The sequence below is a fragment of the Pan troglodytes genome, chromosome X, assembly GCF_028858775.2.
Source record: "Pan troglodytes isolate AG18354 chromosome X, NHGRI_mPanTro3-v2.0_pri, whole genome shotgun sequence".
In the NCBI taxonomy this organism is placed as follows: domain Eukaryota; kingdom Metazoa; phylum Chordata; class Mammalia; order Primates; family Hominidae; genus Pan; species Pan troglodytes.
Window position 1 is genome coordinate 73,347,655 of NC_072421.2, and position 18,460 is coordinate 73,366,114.

General features: G+C 38.0%; 1 protein-coding gene and 1 long non-coding RNA gene across 5 annotated transcripts in view; one reads left to right on the forward strand and one right to left on the reverse strand.

The window, feature by feature from the left end:
* ZDHHC15 (zinc finger DHHC-type palmitoyltransferase 15) overlaps positions 1–5,131 on the reverse strand; it is a 149,302-nt gene extending 144,171 nt beyond the window's left edge. For 3 of the 4 annotated variants that reach the window (XM_063804895.1, XM_054676324.2, XM_054676323.2), the window contains exon 1: positions 4,586–4,845. In XM_063804895.1, the coding sequence (XP_063660965.1) occupies positions 4,586–4,721 (136 nt within the window). In that variant the 5' untranslated portion in view covers positions 4,722–4,845. Of the gene's footprint in view, positions 1–4,585 lie in introns of all 4 variants that reach the window. The other variant, XM_016943600.3, reaches the window with a different exon arrangement.
* LOC134809368 (uncharacterized) overlaps positions 5,092–18,460 on the forward strand; it is a 141,585-nt gene continuing 128,216 nt past the window's right edge. Inside the window, exon 1 of the long non-coding RNA XR_010154906.1 lies at positions 5,092–5,330. This is a non-coding gene — a long non-coding RNA (uncharacterized LOC134809368). The remainder of the gene's footprint in view (positions 5,331–18,460) is intronic.

Here is an 18,460-nt window from a genome sequence, read left to right on the forward strand (position 1 = left end):
AAAATCCCAATTAAAAAATGGACAATGGCTTGAATAGACATTTTCCCAAAGAAGATATATGGATGGCAAACAAGTACATAAAAAGATACTCAATATTTTTAGTCATTATGGAAATACAAATCAAATCCATAATGAGATACCCCTTCACACCCAGTAAGATGGCTATAATAAAAATAAAACTGAAAATAACAAGTCTTGGTGAGAATGTGGACAAATTGGAACCCTTCTGTGCTGCTTGATGGGAATGTAAAATGGTGCAGTCACTGTGGAAGATAGTTTGGAGGTTCCTCAGAAAGTTAAACATAGAATTACCATACAGTCCAATTATCCCTATCCATCTCCCTGGTGTATATACTCAAAAGAATTGAAGACAGATATTCAAACAAATACTTGTACATGAATGTTTGTAACAGCACTATTCAGAAGAGACAAAAGGTAGAAATAGCCCAAATGGCCATTAATGGATGAATGGATAACAAACTGGTGTGTATATATATATATATATATATATATATATATATACACACACACACACACACACACACAATAGACTATTATTCAGCCATTAAAAGGGATAAATTACTGTTACATAATACAATGTGGACCAATTTCAAAAACATTTTGTTAACTGGAAGAAGTCAGACACAAAAGAACACATATTTTATGATTCTATTTATATGGAACATCCATAATAGGTAAATCCATAGAGACAGAATGCAGATTAATAATTGGCTAGGACTTGGGGGAAGAGGGAACAGGGAGTGACTGCTTAATGCTTATGAGGTTTCTTTATGGGATAACAAAAACATTTTGGAACTACATAGAGGTGATGGCTGCACAACATTGTGAGTGCTAAATGGCACTGAGGTGAACACTTAAAAATGGTTAATTTTATGCTATATAAATTTCACCCCAATAAAATGGATACTGTTACTTTCCTTCCTCTCTAAAAAGCTAAGCTTCTTATTTTCCTGGGTCAGGAAGAATCCTTTATTTCTTTACTAATCACAAGTTACTATCTAATGAGCTCTTATAATGTGTTGTGAACTGTGATGCATGCTTTTCAGGCATCATGTTATTTGAGCCTCACAGCAGTAATACCTGGCATATATTGAGTGCTAAGCAACCATTTGTCATATGGATGAACAACTGTAGAAGCAAGGTACATGTGAGACAACTGAGGTTGAGAGAGTGAAGTTGCTTGCCCCAGGTCTCCAGGCTAGTAAATGGCAGAATTCAAACTCTAAGAATTAAAGGACAAAGCATCTCTTTTGGTTTCAGCTCTAATGTAACGTTAGGGAGAAAGACATCAGGTTTTATCCCTGGAAAGAAGTTAGGTCCTTAATGTTACTTTTTGAGACATATTGAAATGCAAATTTGTTAATTTATTTGTATTGGAAAAGGTATGGCCTTGGTATCAGGCAGCCTGGATTTCCAACTCTTCACTATTACTAAATGTGTGGCCTTAGGAAAATTTGATTTAACCTTTCCAAAACCCAGGTTGCTAATTTGTTACAAGATTGTTAAACTGATGATGGCAGGAGGGACTGGTTCAGCCAGAGTTGAAAGTCAAAGCTGCCTTATTCTCCTGACTTTTAAATAATGGGAACTGATGCAAAATGTTAAGAAAACACTGTGCAGGCCAGGCAAAATATATCTGAAGGCTACATCTGGCTTGTATGTCACAAAGTTTTTACCTCTGCATTAGTCTAGAGGAGACTGTGGCAACATACTGCCTGGGTTTTAAGTTTGGCCATTTACTAGCTCTGTGACCTTAGGTAAGCTACTTATTCTGTCTGTTCCTCAGTTTACAAACAAGTAATGATAGTATATACATTGGAAATTTGTTATAAAGATTAAGTGTCTGTGTGTGTAGTCACCTAGAAATAGTACTTGGCATGTAGCAGTGTGGTGCAAGTATGTTAACTGAAACAAACAAATAAGTCCTACGCTTCCTTTCATCTGTTAATATTACATGACTAAAGAAGAACTTATAGAAGGCCAATTATTTGCAGTAACTTGGTCTTTACCTTGTTTGCTCATCTGTGCCTCAGTTTACACATCTGTACAATGGAAACAGTAATGGTACCTGCCTCATATAGTTATTGTGATGATTAAATGAATTAATATATAGTTAATCTATCTACAGAACTTAGAACATTTTCTGGCACAGAGTAAGCAATACATAAGTGTTAGTCATTATCATCATTAATTTTTAAAATATATCTTGGTGAAGCTCATATGAGTCAATACTGAAAAACTCCAAAATAAGTTGTTTACAATATGGCATTGCTCCTAGGAGCAATGTCCATACCATAATAATGGTGCTGAACTTTTGACCCTTCAATCAATCATTCAAAAAGCCAAAGTAGTAAGGTCTGAGAATAGAACAGCTTCCCAGTCATTGCATAGTCTACTTAATGCATCCCAATACTGGATTGAGATACAAAAGAAAACTAGGCTAACTTGTATCTATGAAGGCAACTAATGACATTTATTTTAAGAGCTCTTTCTGCATTTTCCATAATATCTCTAAGGAAGAGGTAAGAAAAATTCCAATTGTGATTCAGAGAGGTAATTAGAATTAGAATATAGGAAATTATAGAATTAGAATATAGAAAGTTCTATATTGGAAAAGAGGATCATCTCCTGCCTCCCTAGTTTATCCCAGTCTACCTGGGGTAGACTATTGCTTTGCAAATATGTAATAGAAGAAAATTACAAATGGAGTCAGGTCCCGGAGTTCAAAAAAGCAGCATCCTTACCATCATTTTTAAGGTGAGAAGAGTTTGGTATGAAAAAATAAAGAAGTCTCAGAAGGACTTGGGAGTGAGGGGATGTCCAATGGGTCAGGAGTCCTACTGTGAGAGGAGTATAAACATATTGGAGCCCCAAACTAGATGAATAGGGAACATTGTAGGCCACAAGTTTAAGGGTGCTGGCGATGGAATTACAGTGTCGAAGTGACAAGACTGACAAGTATTAGTGGAATCTCTTTTGAGAGGAGACAGGGATTCTTCAATGTGAGAAGACAGGGACAAGGGGAGATTTTACTGTGAGAAAAGCAGGGACCCTATTGTAACAAGACAGGATATAATATGAAAACGCCATTGTGAGTTGATGAGAGCATTGCAAGGCCAATAATAATAAGAATGGGGAATGGGGGGAATTAAAGTGGAAAGTGGGAATAATATAAGGGAGAGACTTGGGGTTTGTGTCGGGAAATATTGTAGAATTCTGAGTTTGAATGCACAAGCTATACTGTGAGAACCATTTTGCAAATAAGGAGGATATAGAGTGCTCCTTAGTGTGACAGGACAGGGTAAAAAAAGATCATAGAATTATAAAAGGGGTAGTCTAATGAGAGGGAATGAGAAATGATATGCCCATTGGGAGGAGTAGAAAATATTAGAAACCCCAGTAAAAAAGAATGGGGTTTCCCCAGTTTGAGAAGATGGGACAAGTGCAATCCAATGAGAAGTAAGAAGAAATAATAATAAGAAATCCCAAAGGAAGTGGATGGCAGAATGTGGGGCTAAAAGTGAAAGAACACTGTGGGAGGTGGGGAGTGGGTTTCCTAAAAAAGATAACGAGGAATAATGATTAGAAAAGTAGCGGCCCTTTGATGGAATAGGAGATAAATTACGGAAACCCTTGTGGGAGGGTAAAAGAGGTGACTCTAGTGGGAGAAGGCACTATCATCATGTGACAATAGCAGGGTCACCAGTATAAGGTGTCAGAAAATAATGTGGGGCTCCTAATGGGAAGGAGTCGAATGCTCCTCAAAGCAAGAAGGCAGGAGACTGGAGGGAACTCCAGTATAATATAATCAGGGCCTCTCATGTGAGAGAGGATGTATTATAGAATACCAATCCCATTAAAGAAAATGATTAAATGGGGGGAGCCCACAGGGAAAGAGAATGGAGGGCTTACCACTGTGTGAAAAGGGAAGATCTTAATGGAGTAGAATAGGGTGCACTGTGGGATCACAAGTGGACAAAGATATGAAGCACTTCAGCCAGTGTGAGAGGATCACGGGAAAACGATAGATTCCAGTGTGTGAAAAAGGAGAGCTAGTAAGAGAGTAGAGGAAATATTTTGGAACTCTCAGTAGGAAATCCCTAGTAGGAAATCCTAGTAGGATTCTAGTAGGAGGGAAAATGGTGGGGCTCCTAGTTGGATGCATTGGTGAGATTCCTAGTGTGAGCAAACAGTTTAAAGACACAGGGTATGTTGTTTCCTCAACTTCGTACAGTAGGGGCTCCCAGAAGGAGAGCACAAGGTGCAGGTGGTTGCCCTGTATGAGAAAAGGGAGCCCTCGTGGGAAGAGCCAGGACATTATTGTGGGTAGGGCAAAGAAATAAGAAACCCTAGGTGGGAGACGATGGAGACACGGCGGGATCCTGGTGGGAGGGCGCAGGAAATATTGTGGGAAGCCAGAGGCTGGGGACAAGGAACTCTCCAGGGAGAGAAAGGAAAACCGCAGAGAGAAGGCTTGAGAACACAAGGGACACCAGTGTGAAGGTAGGGCAAACGATTATATTGGAGTATAATTTCCCCACCTTAGGTGCCCAGCCCCACTTACCCAGGCAGAGTTCAAAGACGTAGGCATAGTAGGACCAGAGCACGACGAGGACAATAACGAGCACTGGCACCCAGGACAGTACCCGGCGGCAGCACCGCAGCCCCCCAGACAGAGCCATCTTCCAGCCTCGCCGCATCTTTGGCTCGAAGATCGACCAAGCAGGCCTGCTGGCGCCGGGTCGGAACCGCTAGGGTGGCGGCTGCGAGGCTGGAAGGCGCGCTGTGCGGCACTCCACTGTGTAGCCTGGCGGGAACCCTCTCGCGGAGCCTTCGCCACCTGTGGGGCTGCGCTGCTGAGTGCGCCCTGCCTGTCACAACAGGCTTGAGTCACGGCGTTGAGGAACTAGCCATGTTGGAGCGGAAGGGTGATCCGTCAGGCAGTCGGAGCTAGCACGCTCAGAGGGAGTGCAGTCCCTCCCCTTTCTGCCTCCTCCCCACCCTGTTTCAAGGCTGGATGCAGGGCTAGACCTCCGCAAAATCGTGAAGCAGAAGAAATTTGGGTCCGCCCATCTGCTCTTACTGCACTGCGTCCGCCGTCTTTGTTTCTGTCTCTGTCTCTCTCTCTCCCTTCGTTCTCTTTCTCTCCCCCTGCTACCCCCCCCACACAGTTACACACACACACACACACACACGCAGTGTGAAAGATGCGAGCCATAGCATCTCATAACATGAAGGCCATCCAGCTCCATCCTCCCACTGCTGCTTGAACAATATGCTTAACACGTAGTGCCGCAGTCGCTGCTTGGGTAAGTCCTTTGACAGGGCACTCCCTCCTTCCCTTTTCCCTCCCCGCAGAATCAGCTTAGTATGTTTTTAGAACAAACACATTGGTATAAAAAAACAAATGAGGGAGACAGTGATTCTGAGAGGGGTCAGGGAAAGCTACAAAGGTAGCGATATTTAAGCTGAGCTACATTAATAAATTCAGGTTTTCCAGGCAGATGAGAGGAGGAGGACCTTTTAGACAGAGGAAACAGCATTTACAAAGTCATAGAGTAATGAAAGTCCAAAAATGTTCCAGGAGCAGCTAGTGTGGCTTGAAGAGTGTGTGTGAAGAAGAGAGGCTAAGAATGAGACTGGGAATATGAGGCCATGGTGTGAAGGCTCTTATATGTCCTAGCATGACATGGGGACATAATCATGTAAAGCAGATTATGAAGAGCCATCAAAGGTTTGGGGGAAATGGAGTGACATCAGGGATATGTTTTTTGTGAAATAACTGGCAGGATTTTGGAAAGGAAGATGGCCTTGAAGTAGGAAGATCAATTAGGAGGTAATTTAATTCAACAAATGTTTTTGGAGTGGTTGCTTCCTGTTAGATCAACTTTGGTACAAAAAGAATGACAAAATAGTGGGCCTGACCCCAAGAAGCTCATGTTCTCATTGGGGCTGTAGTTGTTCATTGACACAAGTACAATAATAGAAGTACAGCAGGCTCTTGGCATTTATGGATTTGACACTCACTGTTTTTCCCAAAGGTCTTTTACATGGAGAAATTTGTGATTTTGCTGAGATGCATGTGTGATTCACATTCTGTGTGACTACTGTGTGGGAGCAAGTGTCTCTACGAGGTTGATCTCTGTTTTTTATTTATGGTTATATATGCAGTAAATTACCTGAAGTGATAAAAGATTTATTGTTTCTTTTCAGATTAAGCTAATTTTATGGTTGATGTTACTAAATTCATGATGCAATGAAATGCAGAGTTCATTTTAGTTACAATATTTAGTAGCCTAGTTAATTATTTGAGCCCTAAGGTTCTGACATGTATACTTAAATTTTCCAATATTCATAATTCGGGGCTTGTGGAACATGTATATTGGGATTGTCAAGGGTATACTATTTAAACCAAGTAGCCTTGAGGAGGCAATGATTAAGTGTGAAAGGGAAAGTCCCAGTTGGGTTTTGAATAATGACTAGGATTTCACCAGGAAGATAAGAGATGGGAGCAGGATTTAAGGGAGGAGGGGATTCCAGGCAAAAGGAAATATGTAGTGGCAAATGTATGCGAAACAGCACAACATACTTGGGGGACTGCAAGTAGCCCGCTTTTGCTGGAAGATATTAACAGTAGTCTAACCAAGAGATGGTAAGAGCCTAGGCCTAAGCCAGGCTATGAAGGGAAGGAGAGGAGGGGAAAGATGTAATAGTGTTTGGGGAAATCAACAGAATTTGTCAACCAGTTGGCAGGTGAGGAGTGAGATAAGTTAAAGCTAACAGCCAGATTTCTAACTTCAATGCCTGAATGAACAATGTTGCCAATCACCATGATAGGGGCTATTGTGAGAAGAGCAGAGTTCGTGGGGGAAGTTGATAACTTTCACGTTTTGACATGGTTAATTTTGCCTAAGTCTTCCTCTTCTAAGGTAGCCCGATCACTAATCAAATAGTCTGGGGCCAGGGGGCTTATGACAGGGATAGCTCACACCCAAAGGAGCATGGAGGGCCAAGAACCAGAGAGACAAACCATGTTCAAGTGTATACATCAAGGATTGGCAAACTATGCCTATGGGCCAAATATGGCCCACTGACTTTTTATGAATGAAGTTTTATTGGAACACATTCATGTCAATTTGTAGTCTATGGCTGTTTTGTACAATGCTGAGTTGGAGTAGTTGTGACATAGGTCATATAGCATGCAAAGCCTACATTTATTTAAATTTATTTTTAAAGACTTTATTTATTAGAGCAATGTTAGATTAACAGCAAAATTGAAAGGAAGGTTCAAAGATTTCCCATATAACCCCTACCACCACATGCATAGCCACCTCCATTATCAACATCCCCTACCAGAGTGGTACATTTGTTAGAATCTATGAATCAGCATCAACATATATTTGTCATCCAAAGTCCATAGTTTCTATTAGCATTCACTATTGGTGTTGTACAGTCTGTAGGTTTGGATGAATATATAATGACTTGTATCCACCATTACAGTCTCATATAGAATATTTTTGCTGCCCTAAAACTCCTCTGTGTTCTACCTGTTCATCTCTCCCTCTCCACAACTCTTGGAAACTATTGATTTTTTTTGTTTTTTTTTTTACTGTTTCTGTAGTTTGCCTCTTCCAGAATGTCATATAGTTGGAATGATGCAGTATGTAACCTTTGCAGATTGGCTTCTTTCACTTAGTAATATGCATTTAAGATTCCTCCATGTCGTTTCATGGCTTGATAACTCATTTCTTATTAGTGTTGAATAATATTCCATTTTCTGGATGTACCACAGTTTATTTATACACTCACTCACTGAAAGACATCTTGGTTGCTTCCAAATTTTGGTTGTTATGAATAAAGCTGCTATAAACATCCATGTGCAAGTTTTTGTGTGGATGTAGGTTTTCACCTTATTTGGGTAAATACCAAGGACTGAGATTGTTGGATCATGTGGTAAGAGTATATTTAGTTTTGTAAGAAACTGCCAAAGTGTTTTCAAAAGTAGCTGTACTATTTTGTGTTTCCAGCAGAAATGACTGAGAGTTCCTGTTGCTCTACATCCTTGCTAGAATTTGGTGAGGCCAGTGTTCTGGATTTTGGCCATTGGAAAAGTCTGTAGTGGTATTTCATTGTTTTAATTTGCACATCTCTGATGACATATAGTGTGGAGCATCTTTTCGTATGTTTATTTGCCATCTATATATCTTTGGTGAGGTGTCTGTTCAGGTCTTTAGCCCTTTTTTTGAGATGCTTGCTTTCTTATTGTTTAATTTTAAATAATTTTTGTGTATTTTAGATTACAGCTCTTTATCATGTGTCTTTTGCAAATATTTTCTTTCAGCGTGTGGCCTTTTTATTCTCTTGATAGTGTCTTTAGCAGAGCAACTTTTTTATTTTAATGAAGTCCAGCTTATTAATTCTTTCTTTCATGGATTGTGTCTTTGGTGTTCCATCTAAAAAGCCATCACCAAACCCAAGGTTATCTGGATTTTCACATATGTTACATTCTGGGAGTTATACAGTTTTGTGTTTTATATTTAGGTGTGTAATCCATTTTGAGTTAATTTTTATGAAGGGTGTAAGGTCTGTGTCTAGATTTATATTTTTTGCATGTGGATATCCATTTGTTCCAGAACCATTTGTAAAAATGATGATCCTTCCTAGCACTTTAGGAGGCCAAAGCCAGTGGATCACCTGAGGTCAGGAGTTCGAGACGAGCTTGGCCAACATGGTGAAACCCTGTCTCTACTAAAAATACAAAAATTAGCCAGGTGTGATGACATGCGCCTGTAATGCCAGCTACTCAAGAGGCTGAGGCAGAAAAATTGCTTGAACCCGGGAGGTGGAGGTTGCAGTAAGCCGAGATTGCATCACTGCATTCCAGCCTGGGAGACAGAGCAAGACTCCGTCTTTAAAAACAAAACAAAACAAAACAAAACAAAACAAACAAAGTCTTTTCTCCATTGTATTGCATTTACCCCTTTGTCAAAGATCAGGAGATTTTATTTATGTAGGTCTATTTCTATTTCCAGGTTCTCTATTTTTTCCACTTATCTGTTTGTCTATTATTTCATCAATATCACAGTGTCTTGATTATTGTTGCTTTATAGTAAGTCTTGAAATTGGCTAGTGTCAGTCCTCTAACATTGTTCTTTTTCAATATTGTGGTGTTCTGGTTATTTTGCTTCTCCATAAAAACTTTAGAACGAGTTTGTTGATATCCACAAAGTAATTTGCTGGGATTTTGATTGGGATTGCATTGAATCTATAGATTGGGAAGAACTGACATCGTGATAATATTGGGTCTACCTATCCATGAACATGGAACACCTTTCCATTTATGTAGTTCTTCTTTGATTTCATCAGAATTTTGTAGTTTTCCTCATATAAATCTTCTACATATTTTGTTAGATTTCCACGTAAGTATTTCATGCTAATGTAAATGGGATTTCCACTTAAGTATTTCGTGCTAATGTAAATGGGATTGTGTTAGTAATTTCAAATTCCACTTGTTCATTGCTGCTTTATAGAAAACTGATTGACTTTTGTATATTCACCTTGTTTCCTTCGACTTTCCTATAATTGCTTATTAGCTCCAGCTTTTCCGTTGATTCTTTCAGATTTTCTGCATAAACAATCATGTAACTGATGAACAAAAACAATGTTATTTCATCCTTCCAAATTAGTATTCCTTTTGTTTCATTTTCTTGTCTCATTGCATTAGCTAGGACGTCCAGTATGTTATTGAAAAGGATGACAAGAGGGTCATCCTTGCTCATGGACATCCTTGCCCTGTTCCTGATTTTAATGGGAAAGATTCTATTTTCTTACCATTAAACATGATGTTAGTTACAGGGTTTTGAAAATAGAAATTCTTATTACATTAAGGAAGTTCCCCTCATTTCCTAAGATTTCTAAAATTTTAAAAAAATTATGAATAGATGTTGGATTTTGTCAGATGTTTTATTTGCATCTAATGATATGATCATGTGATTTTTCTTCTGTAGCCTGTTGATGGTATGGATTACATTAATTGATATTCTAATGTTGTACCAGCCTTGTATACCTGGAATAAATCTCACTTGATTGAGGTGTATACTTATTTTTATACATTGGGTTTGATTTGCTAGTATTTTTTTGAGAATTTTTGCATCTATGTTCATTAGAGATATTGATCTATAGTTTTCTTCTCTTGTAGTGTCTTTGCCTGGTTTTTGGTATTAGGGTGATGCTGGCCTGATAGAATGTGTTAGGAAGTATTTCCTCTGCTTCTATAATTTGAAAGAGATTGTACAGGATTGGTATAATTTCTTCCTTAAACGTTTTGTGGAATTCACCAGTGAACCCATCAGGGCCTGGTGATTTCTGTTTTGGAAGGTTATTAGTCATTGATTCAATATCATCAATAGATATAGCCCTATTCAGATTGTTTATTTCTTTTTCTTAATTTTTAATTTTATTTTTTGGTTCTTTTTAAAAATTTCAATAGTGATAGGGGTACAAGTGATTTTGGGTTACATGGATGAATTATATAGTGGGGAAGTCTGAGATTTTAGTGCACCTGTCACCCAAGTACTGTGCATTGTACCCAATATGTAGTTTTTTGTCCCTAATCCTCCTCCAACTCTCCCCTCTTCTGGGTTTCCAGTGTCCATTAAGCCACTCTGTATGTCCTTGCATACACATAGCTTAGTTCCCACTTATAAGTGAGAACATATGGTGTTTGGTTTTTCATTCCTGAGTTACTTCACTTAGAATAATGGCCTCCAGTTTCATCCAAGTTGCTGAAAATTACATTATTTCATTCTTTTTTATGGTTGAGTAGTATTCCTTGGGGTGTGTGTGTGCGTATATATATATATATATATATATATATATATACATATAGCATTTTATTTATTCATTCATCAGTTGATGGGCACTTAGGTTGGTTCCATGTCTTCACAATTGTGAATTGTGCTGCAATTAACATACATGTGCAGATTTCTTTTCTTTTTATTTTATTTTATTATTATTATACTTTAAGTTTTAGGGTACATGTGCACAATGTGCAGGTTTGTTACGTATGTATACATGTGCCATGTTGGTGTACTGCACCCATTAACTCATCATTTAGCATTAGGTATATCTCCTAATGCTATCCCTCTACTCTCCCACTACCTCACAACAGTCCCCGGAGTGTGATGTTCCTCTTCCTGTGTCCATGTGTTCTTGTTGTTCAACCCACCTATGAGTGAGAACATGTTGTGTTTGGTTTTTTGTCCTTGCGATAGTTTGCTGAGAATGATGATTTCCAGTTTCATCCATGTTCCTACAAAGGACATGAACTCATCATTTTTTATGGCTGCATAGTATTCCATTATAATGGCTTCTTTTCCTTTGGGTAGATATCTAGTAATGGAATTGCTGGATCAAGTGGTAGATCTACTTTTAGTTATTTGAGAAATCTACATACTCCTTTCCATAAAAAGTTTTACTAATTTATGTTCTCACCAGCAGTGTGTAAGTGTTTCTTCTTCACCACATGAGCATAGGATATATTTCCATTTGTTTGTGTCATCTATGATTTCTTTCGCCTCCTTGGTTAATACTCCTATGTATTTCATTTTATTTTTTCCAGCTGTTGCAAAAGGAAGTGAGTTATTGATTTGATTCTCAGCTTAGTTGTTGTTGGTATATAGCAGTGCCACTGATTTATGCATATTGATTTTATAACCTGAGACTTTACTAAATTCATTTATCAAACCTAGGAGATTTTTTGGAGGAGTCTTTGGGGTTTTCTCAGTATACAATCATATCAGCAAACAGAGGTAGTTTGACTTCCTCTTTTCCAGTTTGGGTGCCCTTTATTTCTTTCTCTTATCTGATTGTTCTGGCTAGTATTTCCAGTACTATGTTGAATTAGTGTTGAATGTGGGCATCCTTGTTGCATTCCTGTTCTCAGGGAATGATTTCAATTTTTCCTCATTCAGTATAGTGCTGGCTGCGGGGTTTTTTATGTATGGCTTTTATTATCTTGAGGTACGTCCCTTCTATACCTAGTTTGTTGAGGGTTTTTATCATAAAGGGATGATGGAATTTATCAAATGCTTTTTCTGAATCTGTTGACTTGCATGTGTTGAACCATCCCTGCATCCCTGGGATAAAACTCACTTGATAATGGCTAATTTACTTTTTAATGTTGAATTTGGTTCGCTAGTATTTTTTTGAGTATTTTTGCATCTATGTTCGTCAGGGATATGGGTGTGTTGTTTTCTTCTTCTTATCATGTCCCTTCTTGGCTTTGGTATTGGGGAGATACTGGTTTCATAGAATGAATTAGGGCATATTTGCTCTTTCTCAGTCTTTTGAAATAATTTCAGTAGTACCCAATTCTTCGAATGTTGGGTAGAATTTGCATGTGAATCCATCTGGCCTTGGGCTTTTTTTTCCTGGCAAATTCTGTATTACTGATTCAATATCACTGCTTCCTATTGGTCTGTTCAGGATTTCTATTTCTGATTCAAGCTAGGAGGGATATGTGTTTTCAGGAATCTATTCATTTTCTCCAGATATTCTAGTTTGAGTGCATAGAGGTGTTCATAATAATCTCAGATGGATTTTTATACTTCTGTGCTGTTGGTTGTAAGTCTTCACTTTCATTTTCCATTAAGCTTATTTGAATCTTTTCTTTTTGTTTCTGGGTTAATCTACCTAATAGTCTATTGATGTTGTCTTTTCAAAAAACAGTTTTCTGTTTCATTGATCTTTGGTATTGTGTTTTTTATCTTTTATTTTTAATTTCAGTTAGTTCTGCTCTGATCCTTGTCATTTTTTTTTTCTTCTGCTAGCTTTGGGTTTGTTCTTCTTTCTGTAGTTCCTTGAGATGTGTTGTAAGTTTGTCAATTTGTGAGGTTTCAGATATTTTGCTGTAGGCATTTAGTGCTGTAAACTTTTTTCTTAGCATGGCTTCTGCTTTATTTCAGGAGTTGTGATAAGTTGCATCACTGTTATCATTAATTTCAAAGAATTTTAAAATTTACATCTTGATTTTATTAACCCCAAAATTATTCAGGAGCAGATTGTTCAATTTTCATGTATTTGTATAGTTTTCAGGGTTCCTTATGTAATTGATTTCTGGTTTTATTCCACTGTGGTTTGAGAAGATACTCTAAATGATTTTGATTTTTAAAAATTTATTGAGACTTATTTTGTGTCCTGTTGTATGCTCAATCTTGGAGAATGTTCCATGTGCTGACGAGAAGAAGGTATATTCTGCAGTTATTGATAGAATGTTCTGTAGATATCTGTGTAGTCCATTTGTTCTAGAGTACAGTTTAAATTCAGTGTTTCTTTGTTGAATTTCTGCCATGATGATCTGTCTAGTGCTGTCAGTGGAGTCTTTTTTTTTTTTTTTTGAGACAGAGTGTCACTCTGTTGCCCAGGCTGGATGGAGTGCAGTGGTGCGATCTCGGCTCACTGCAAGCTCCGCCTCCTGGGTTCACACCATTCTCCCACTTCAGCCTCCCGAGTAGCTGGGACTACAGGTGCTTGCCACCACGCCTGGCTAATTTTTTTGTATTTTTAGTAGAGATGGGGTTTCACCGTGTTAGTCAGGATGGTCTCGATCTCCTGACCTCGTGATCTGCCTGCCTTGGCCTCCCAAAGTGCTGGGATTACAGGCATGAGCCACCGCGCCCGGCCATGTGCTGTCAGTGGACTCTTAAAGTCACTCACTGTTATTGTGTTGCTTTCTACTGATCTCCTCAAGTCAAGTAGTAATAGTTTTATGAATCTGGGAACTCCCGAGGTAGGTGCATACATATTTAAGATTGTAATATTTTCTTGTTGGATTGATTCTCTTATTATTATCATTACCGTTGCTGCTTTAAAATGTGCTTCATCTGATATAATAATAGGACTTACTGCTCACTTTTGGTTGTCTTTTGCATGGAATATCGTTTTCCACCCTTTTACCTTGAGTCTATAAAAATCCTTACATGTTAGGTGTGTGTCTTGAAGACAGCAGATACTCAGTTTATAATTTCTTTTTTAAGATGGAGTCTTGCTCTGTTGCCAGGCTGGAGTGCAGTAGTGCGATCTTGGATCACTGCAACCTCCACCTCCCGGGTTCAAGCGATTCTCCTACCTCAGCCTCCCGAGTAGCTGGGACTACAGGCACGCACCACCACACCCAGCTAATTTTTGTATTTTTAGTAGAGATCAGTTTGTGATTTTTAAAATCCATTCCACCAATCTGTATCTTTTAAGAAGAGCATTTATATCACATATATTCAACATTAATATTGAGATGTGAGGTACTACTCGAGTCATTATATTGATTGCTACTTAGTTACATTGTTTTCTTCATTGTGTTATTCTTTCATAAGCCCTGTGAGTTTTATGCATTCAAGAGGTTCTCTTCTGGTGCATATCGACCTTTTGTCTTAATCCTTAGAACTTCTAGCATTTCTTGTAGGGCTGGTCTTGTAGTGTCAAATGCCCACAGCATTTGCTTGAAAAATCTTTATTTCTCCTCCATTTATAAAACATAGTATTGCTGGATAAAAATTTATTGGTCAACAGTTATTTTGTTTAAGGAGGCCAAAGCTAGGACCCCAATCCCTCCTGGCTTGTCAGGTTCCTGCTGAGAAGTCTGCTGTTTGATAGGTTTTCCTTTATAGGTTGCCTTATGCTTTTGTCTTGCTGCTCTTAGAATTCTTTTCTCCCTTAGACCCTCTTGTATTTGGATGTATAAATCTCTATCAAGGCCAGGGAGGTTTTCCTCAATTATTTCCTCAAGCAAGTTTTTCAAAGTTTTTGCTTCTTCTTCAGAACACCAGTGATTCTTAGGTTTGGCAATTGTACATAGTCCCACATTTCTTGGAGACTTTGTTCTTTTATTTATTTATTTATTTTCTAATTGGACTAATTAAAAAAACTTTTTTGAGCTCTGAAATTCTTTCTCTTTGGTATAGTGTATTGTTAAAATTTTCCATTGCATTTTGTAATTTCCTAAATGTGTCATTTACTTCCAAAATTTCTAATTTTTTTATTCTTCATCTTTTTTTAGTATTCACGATATGTTTCTGCATTGTTTGAATTTCTTTACAATTTAGCCATATATATTCATCATTTATCTCTCTGTGTGTACACTCAGCTCCTGGCTACATCTTTGGACGTGTCTTCCTAAGAACTAGTATGAGAACATATGAGGTGTACACCTAGGAGTGGGGTTTCTGGTTCCTTGGGGTGCTCATTCTTGATTTCCTTGAGTAGGCAACAATGTAGGTTTGCATCTGCAGGGTCTGAGGGTTCTCAGATCTTCATATCATGTCCAACACTTAGTATTATATGACTTTCTAATGTTTTTCAATTGGATGGGTACAATTTGGTATTCATTGCTTTGTTTTATGTTTCTGTGTTTTCTACTGAAGTTGAGCCTCTGTCTCTGTTTTTTTTTTTTTTTTTGGAGCAGGGGGACCAAGTCTCACTCTGTCGCCCAGGCTGGAGTGCAGTGGTGTGATCTCGGCTCACTGCAACCTCCACCTCCTGGGTTCAAGCAGTTCTCCTGCCTCAGCCTCTTGAGTAGCTGGGATTACAGGCGCCCACTACCATGACCAGCTAATTTTTGTATTTTTAATAGAGACCAGGTTTTGTCATATTGGCCAGGCTGGTCTTGAACTTCTGACCTCTGGTGACCCACCTGCCTTGGCCTCCCAAAGTGCTGGGATTACAGGCGTGAGCCACCACACCTGGCCAGTATTTCTTTTTTTTTTTTCTTTTTCGTTTTTTCTTTTTTTTGACTCTTTATTTCCATTTTAGTGATCATTCAGCATATGATAGAGCCATTATATTATTTATACAATAATGATAATAACAATAATTATTCTTTGTTTGCCAACATCTATCTTCAAATCAAAATAGTGAGATACTCAATTTCTCTATAAATAGACTAGCCTAGTTTTGATAATGCATATAATGAAACATTTAATTATGTATTGTACTTTTTAAAGATTATTTAGAGTATTTTTTATTTCAGTAGTTTTTGGGGAACAGGTGGTGTTTGGTTACATGCCTATGTTCTTTAGTGGTGATTTCTGAGATTTTGGTGTACCCATCACCGAGCAATGTACACTGCACCCATTGTGTAGTCTTTTATTCTTCACCCACCTCCCAACCTTCCCCTTGAGTCCCCAGAGTCCAATATATTATTCTTATCCTTTTGCACCCTCATAGCTTAGCTCCCACTTATAAGTGAGAATATAAAATGTTTGGGTTTCCATTTCTGAGTTACTTCATGTACAATAATGGTCTCTAACTCCATCCAGGTTGCTGTGAGTGCAATTATTTCATTTTCTTAGGGCTGAGAAGTATTCCGTGGTATATATATATGTATATATAAATATATCACATTTTCTTTATCCACTCGTGGGTTGATGGGCATTTAGGCTGGTTTCATAATTTTGCAACTGTGAATTGTGCTGCTATAAACATGTGTATGCAAGTGTTTTTTTCATATAATGACTCCTTGTTCTCTGGGTAGATACTCCAGTAGTGGGATTGCTGGATCAAATGGTAGATGTACTTTTTGTTCTTTAAGAAATCTCCATATTGTTTTCCATAGTGGTTGTACTAGTTTACATTCCCACCAGCAGTGTAGAAGTGTTCCCTTTTCACCATATTCATGCCAGCATCTATTTTTTTTTTATTTTTAAATTATGGCCATTCTTGCAGGAGTAAGGTGGTATCTCATTGTGTTTTTGATTTGCATTTCTCTGATAATTAGTGATTTTGAACTTTTTTTTAATGTTTGTTGGCCATTTGTGTATCTTCTTTTGAGAATTATCTATTCATGTCCTTAGCCCACTTTTTGATGGGGTTATTTGCTTTTTTCTTGCTTATTTGTTTTGAGTTCCTTGTAGATTCTGGATATTAGTCCCTTGTCAGATACATAGTTTCTGAGTATTTTTTCCCACTTTGTGGATTTTCTGTTTACTCTGCTGATTATTTCTTTTGCTGTGAAGAAGCTTTTTAGTTTAAGTCCAATCTATTTATTTTTGTTTTTGTTGCATTTGCTTTTGGGTTCTTGCTTATGAACTCTTTGCGTAGGCCAATGTCTAGAAGAATTTTTCCAAAGTTATCTTCTAGAAGTGATCAAAATATATACATTTAAAATAAACCGTACAATTTTACTAGTAAGAAAGCCTGTAGTTAAGTTTAATTCAAATTGAATTTCACAAGTTAGTAATCTAAATCCTTAGACAAAGTTACAGAAAGTGCATCTTCTTGTTTTCCATCTGCATACAATGTTAAATTTTTCTCTTTGGTGTTTATACCATTTAAAAAATAAACACAGCCTAATACTTAAGCAATATGTACATTTAAATTTTTGATGGTGGTTTGTATTTTAAAAGAAACAGCTTTCTTAGAATTTGCCTCAATTTCTGGTAGAAATGCTTACAGGAACTAGCTAATTAAAACTAAGAAAAGCACATTCAAAGTATTGATTTACTTTTAGCAAATGGTTGTTCTTTGAATACTAATGAAGATAGACAAGACCGATTAAGGTGAAGTGGGCTATTTCAAATATTCAACAGTTTACATATATGTGTGTGTGTGTGTGTGTGTGTGTGTGTGTGTGTATGTGTGTTTTAGGCAGAGTCTTGCTCTGTCTTCCAGGCTGGAGTGCAGTGGCCCAATCTCAGCTCACTGCAACCTTTGCCTCCTGAGTTCAAGTGATTCTCCAGCTCAGCCTCCTGAGTAGCTGGACCACAGGTGCGCACCACCATGCGCAGATAATTTTTATATTTTTAGTAGACTGGGTTTCACCATGTTGGCCACGCTGGTCTCAAACTCCTGACCTCAAGTGATCTGCCCACCTTGGCTTCCCAAAGTGTTGGGATTACAGGTGTGAGTCACCACACCCAACCCCAGTTTACATAAATATTAAAAAAAGTTTTTTTTATCTTTGCCTAGAAACTGCTATTTTTTAAAAAATTTTATTATTATACTTTAAGTTTTAGGGTACATGTGCACAATGTGCAGGTTTGTTACATATGTATACATGTGCCATGTTGGTGTGCTGTACCCATTAACTCGCGATGTACATTAGGTATATCTCCTAATGCTATCCCTCTCCCCTCTCCCAACCCCACAACAGACCCTGGTGTGTGATATTCCCCTTCCTGTGTCCATGTGTTCTCATTGTTCAATTCCTACCTATGAGTGAGAACATGCGGTGTTTGGTTTTTTTGTCCTTGAGATAGTTTGCTGAGAATGATGATTTCCAGCTTCATCCATGTCCCTACAAAGGACATGAACTCATCATTTTTTATGGCTGCATAGTATTCCATGGTGTGTATGTGCCACATTTTCTTAATCTAGTCTACCATTGTTGGACATTTGGGTTGGTTCCAAGTCTTTCCTGTTGTGAATAGTGCCACAATAAACATACGTG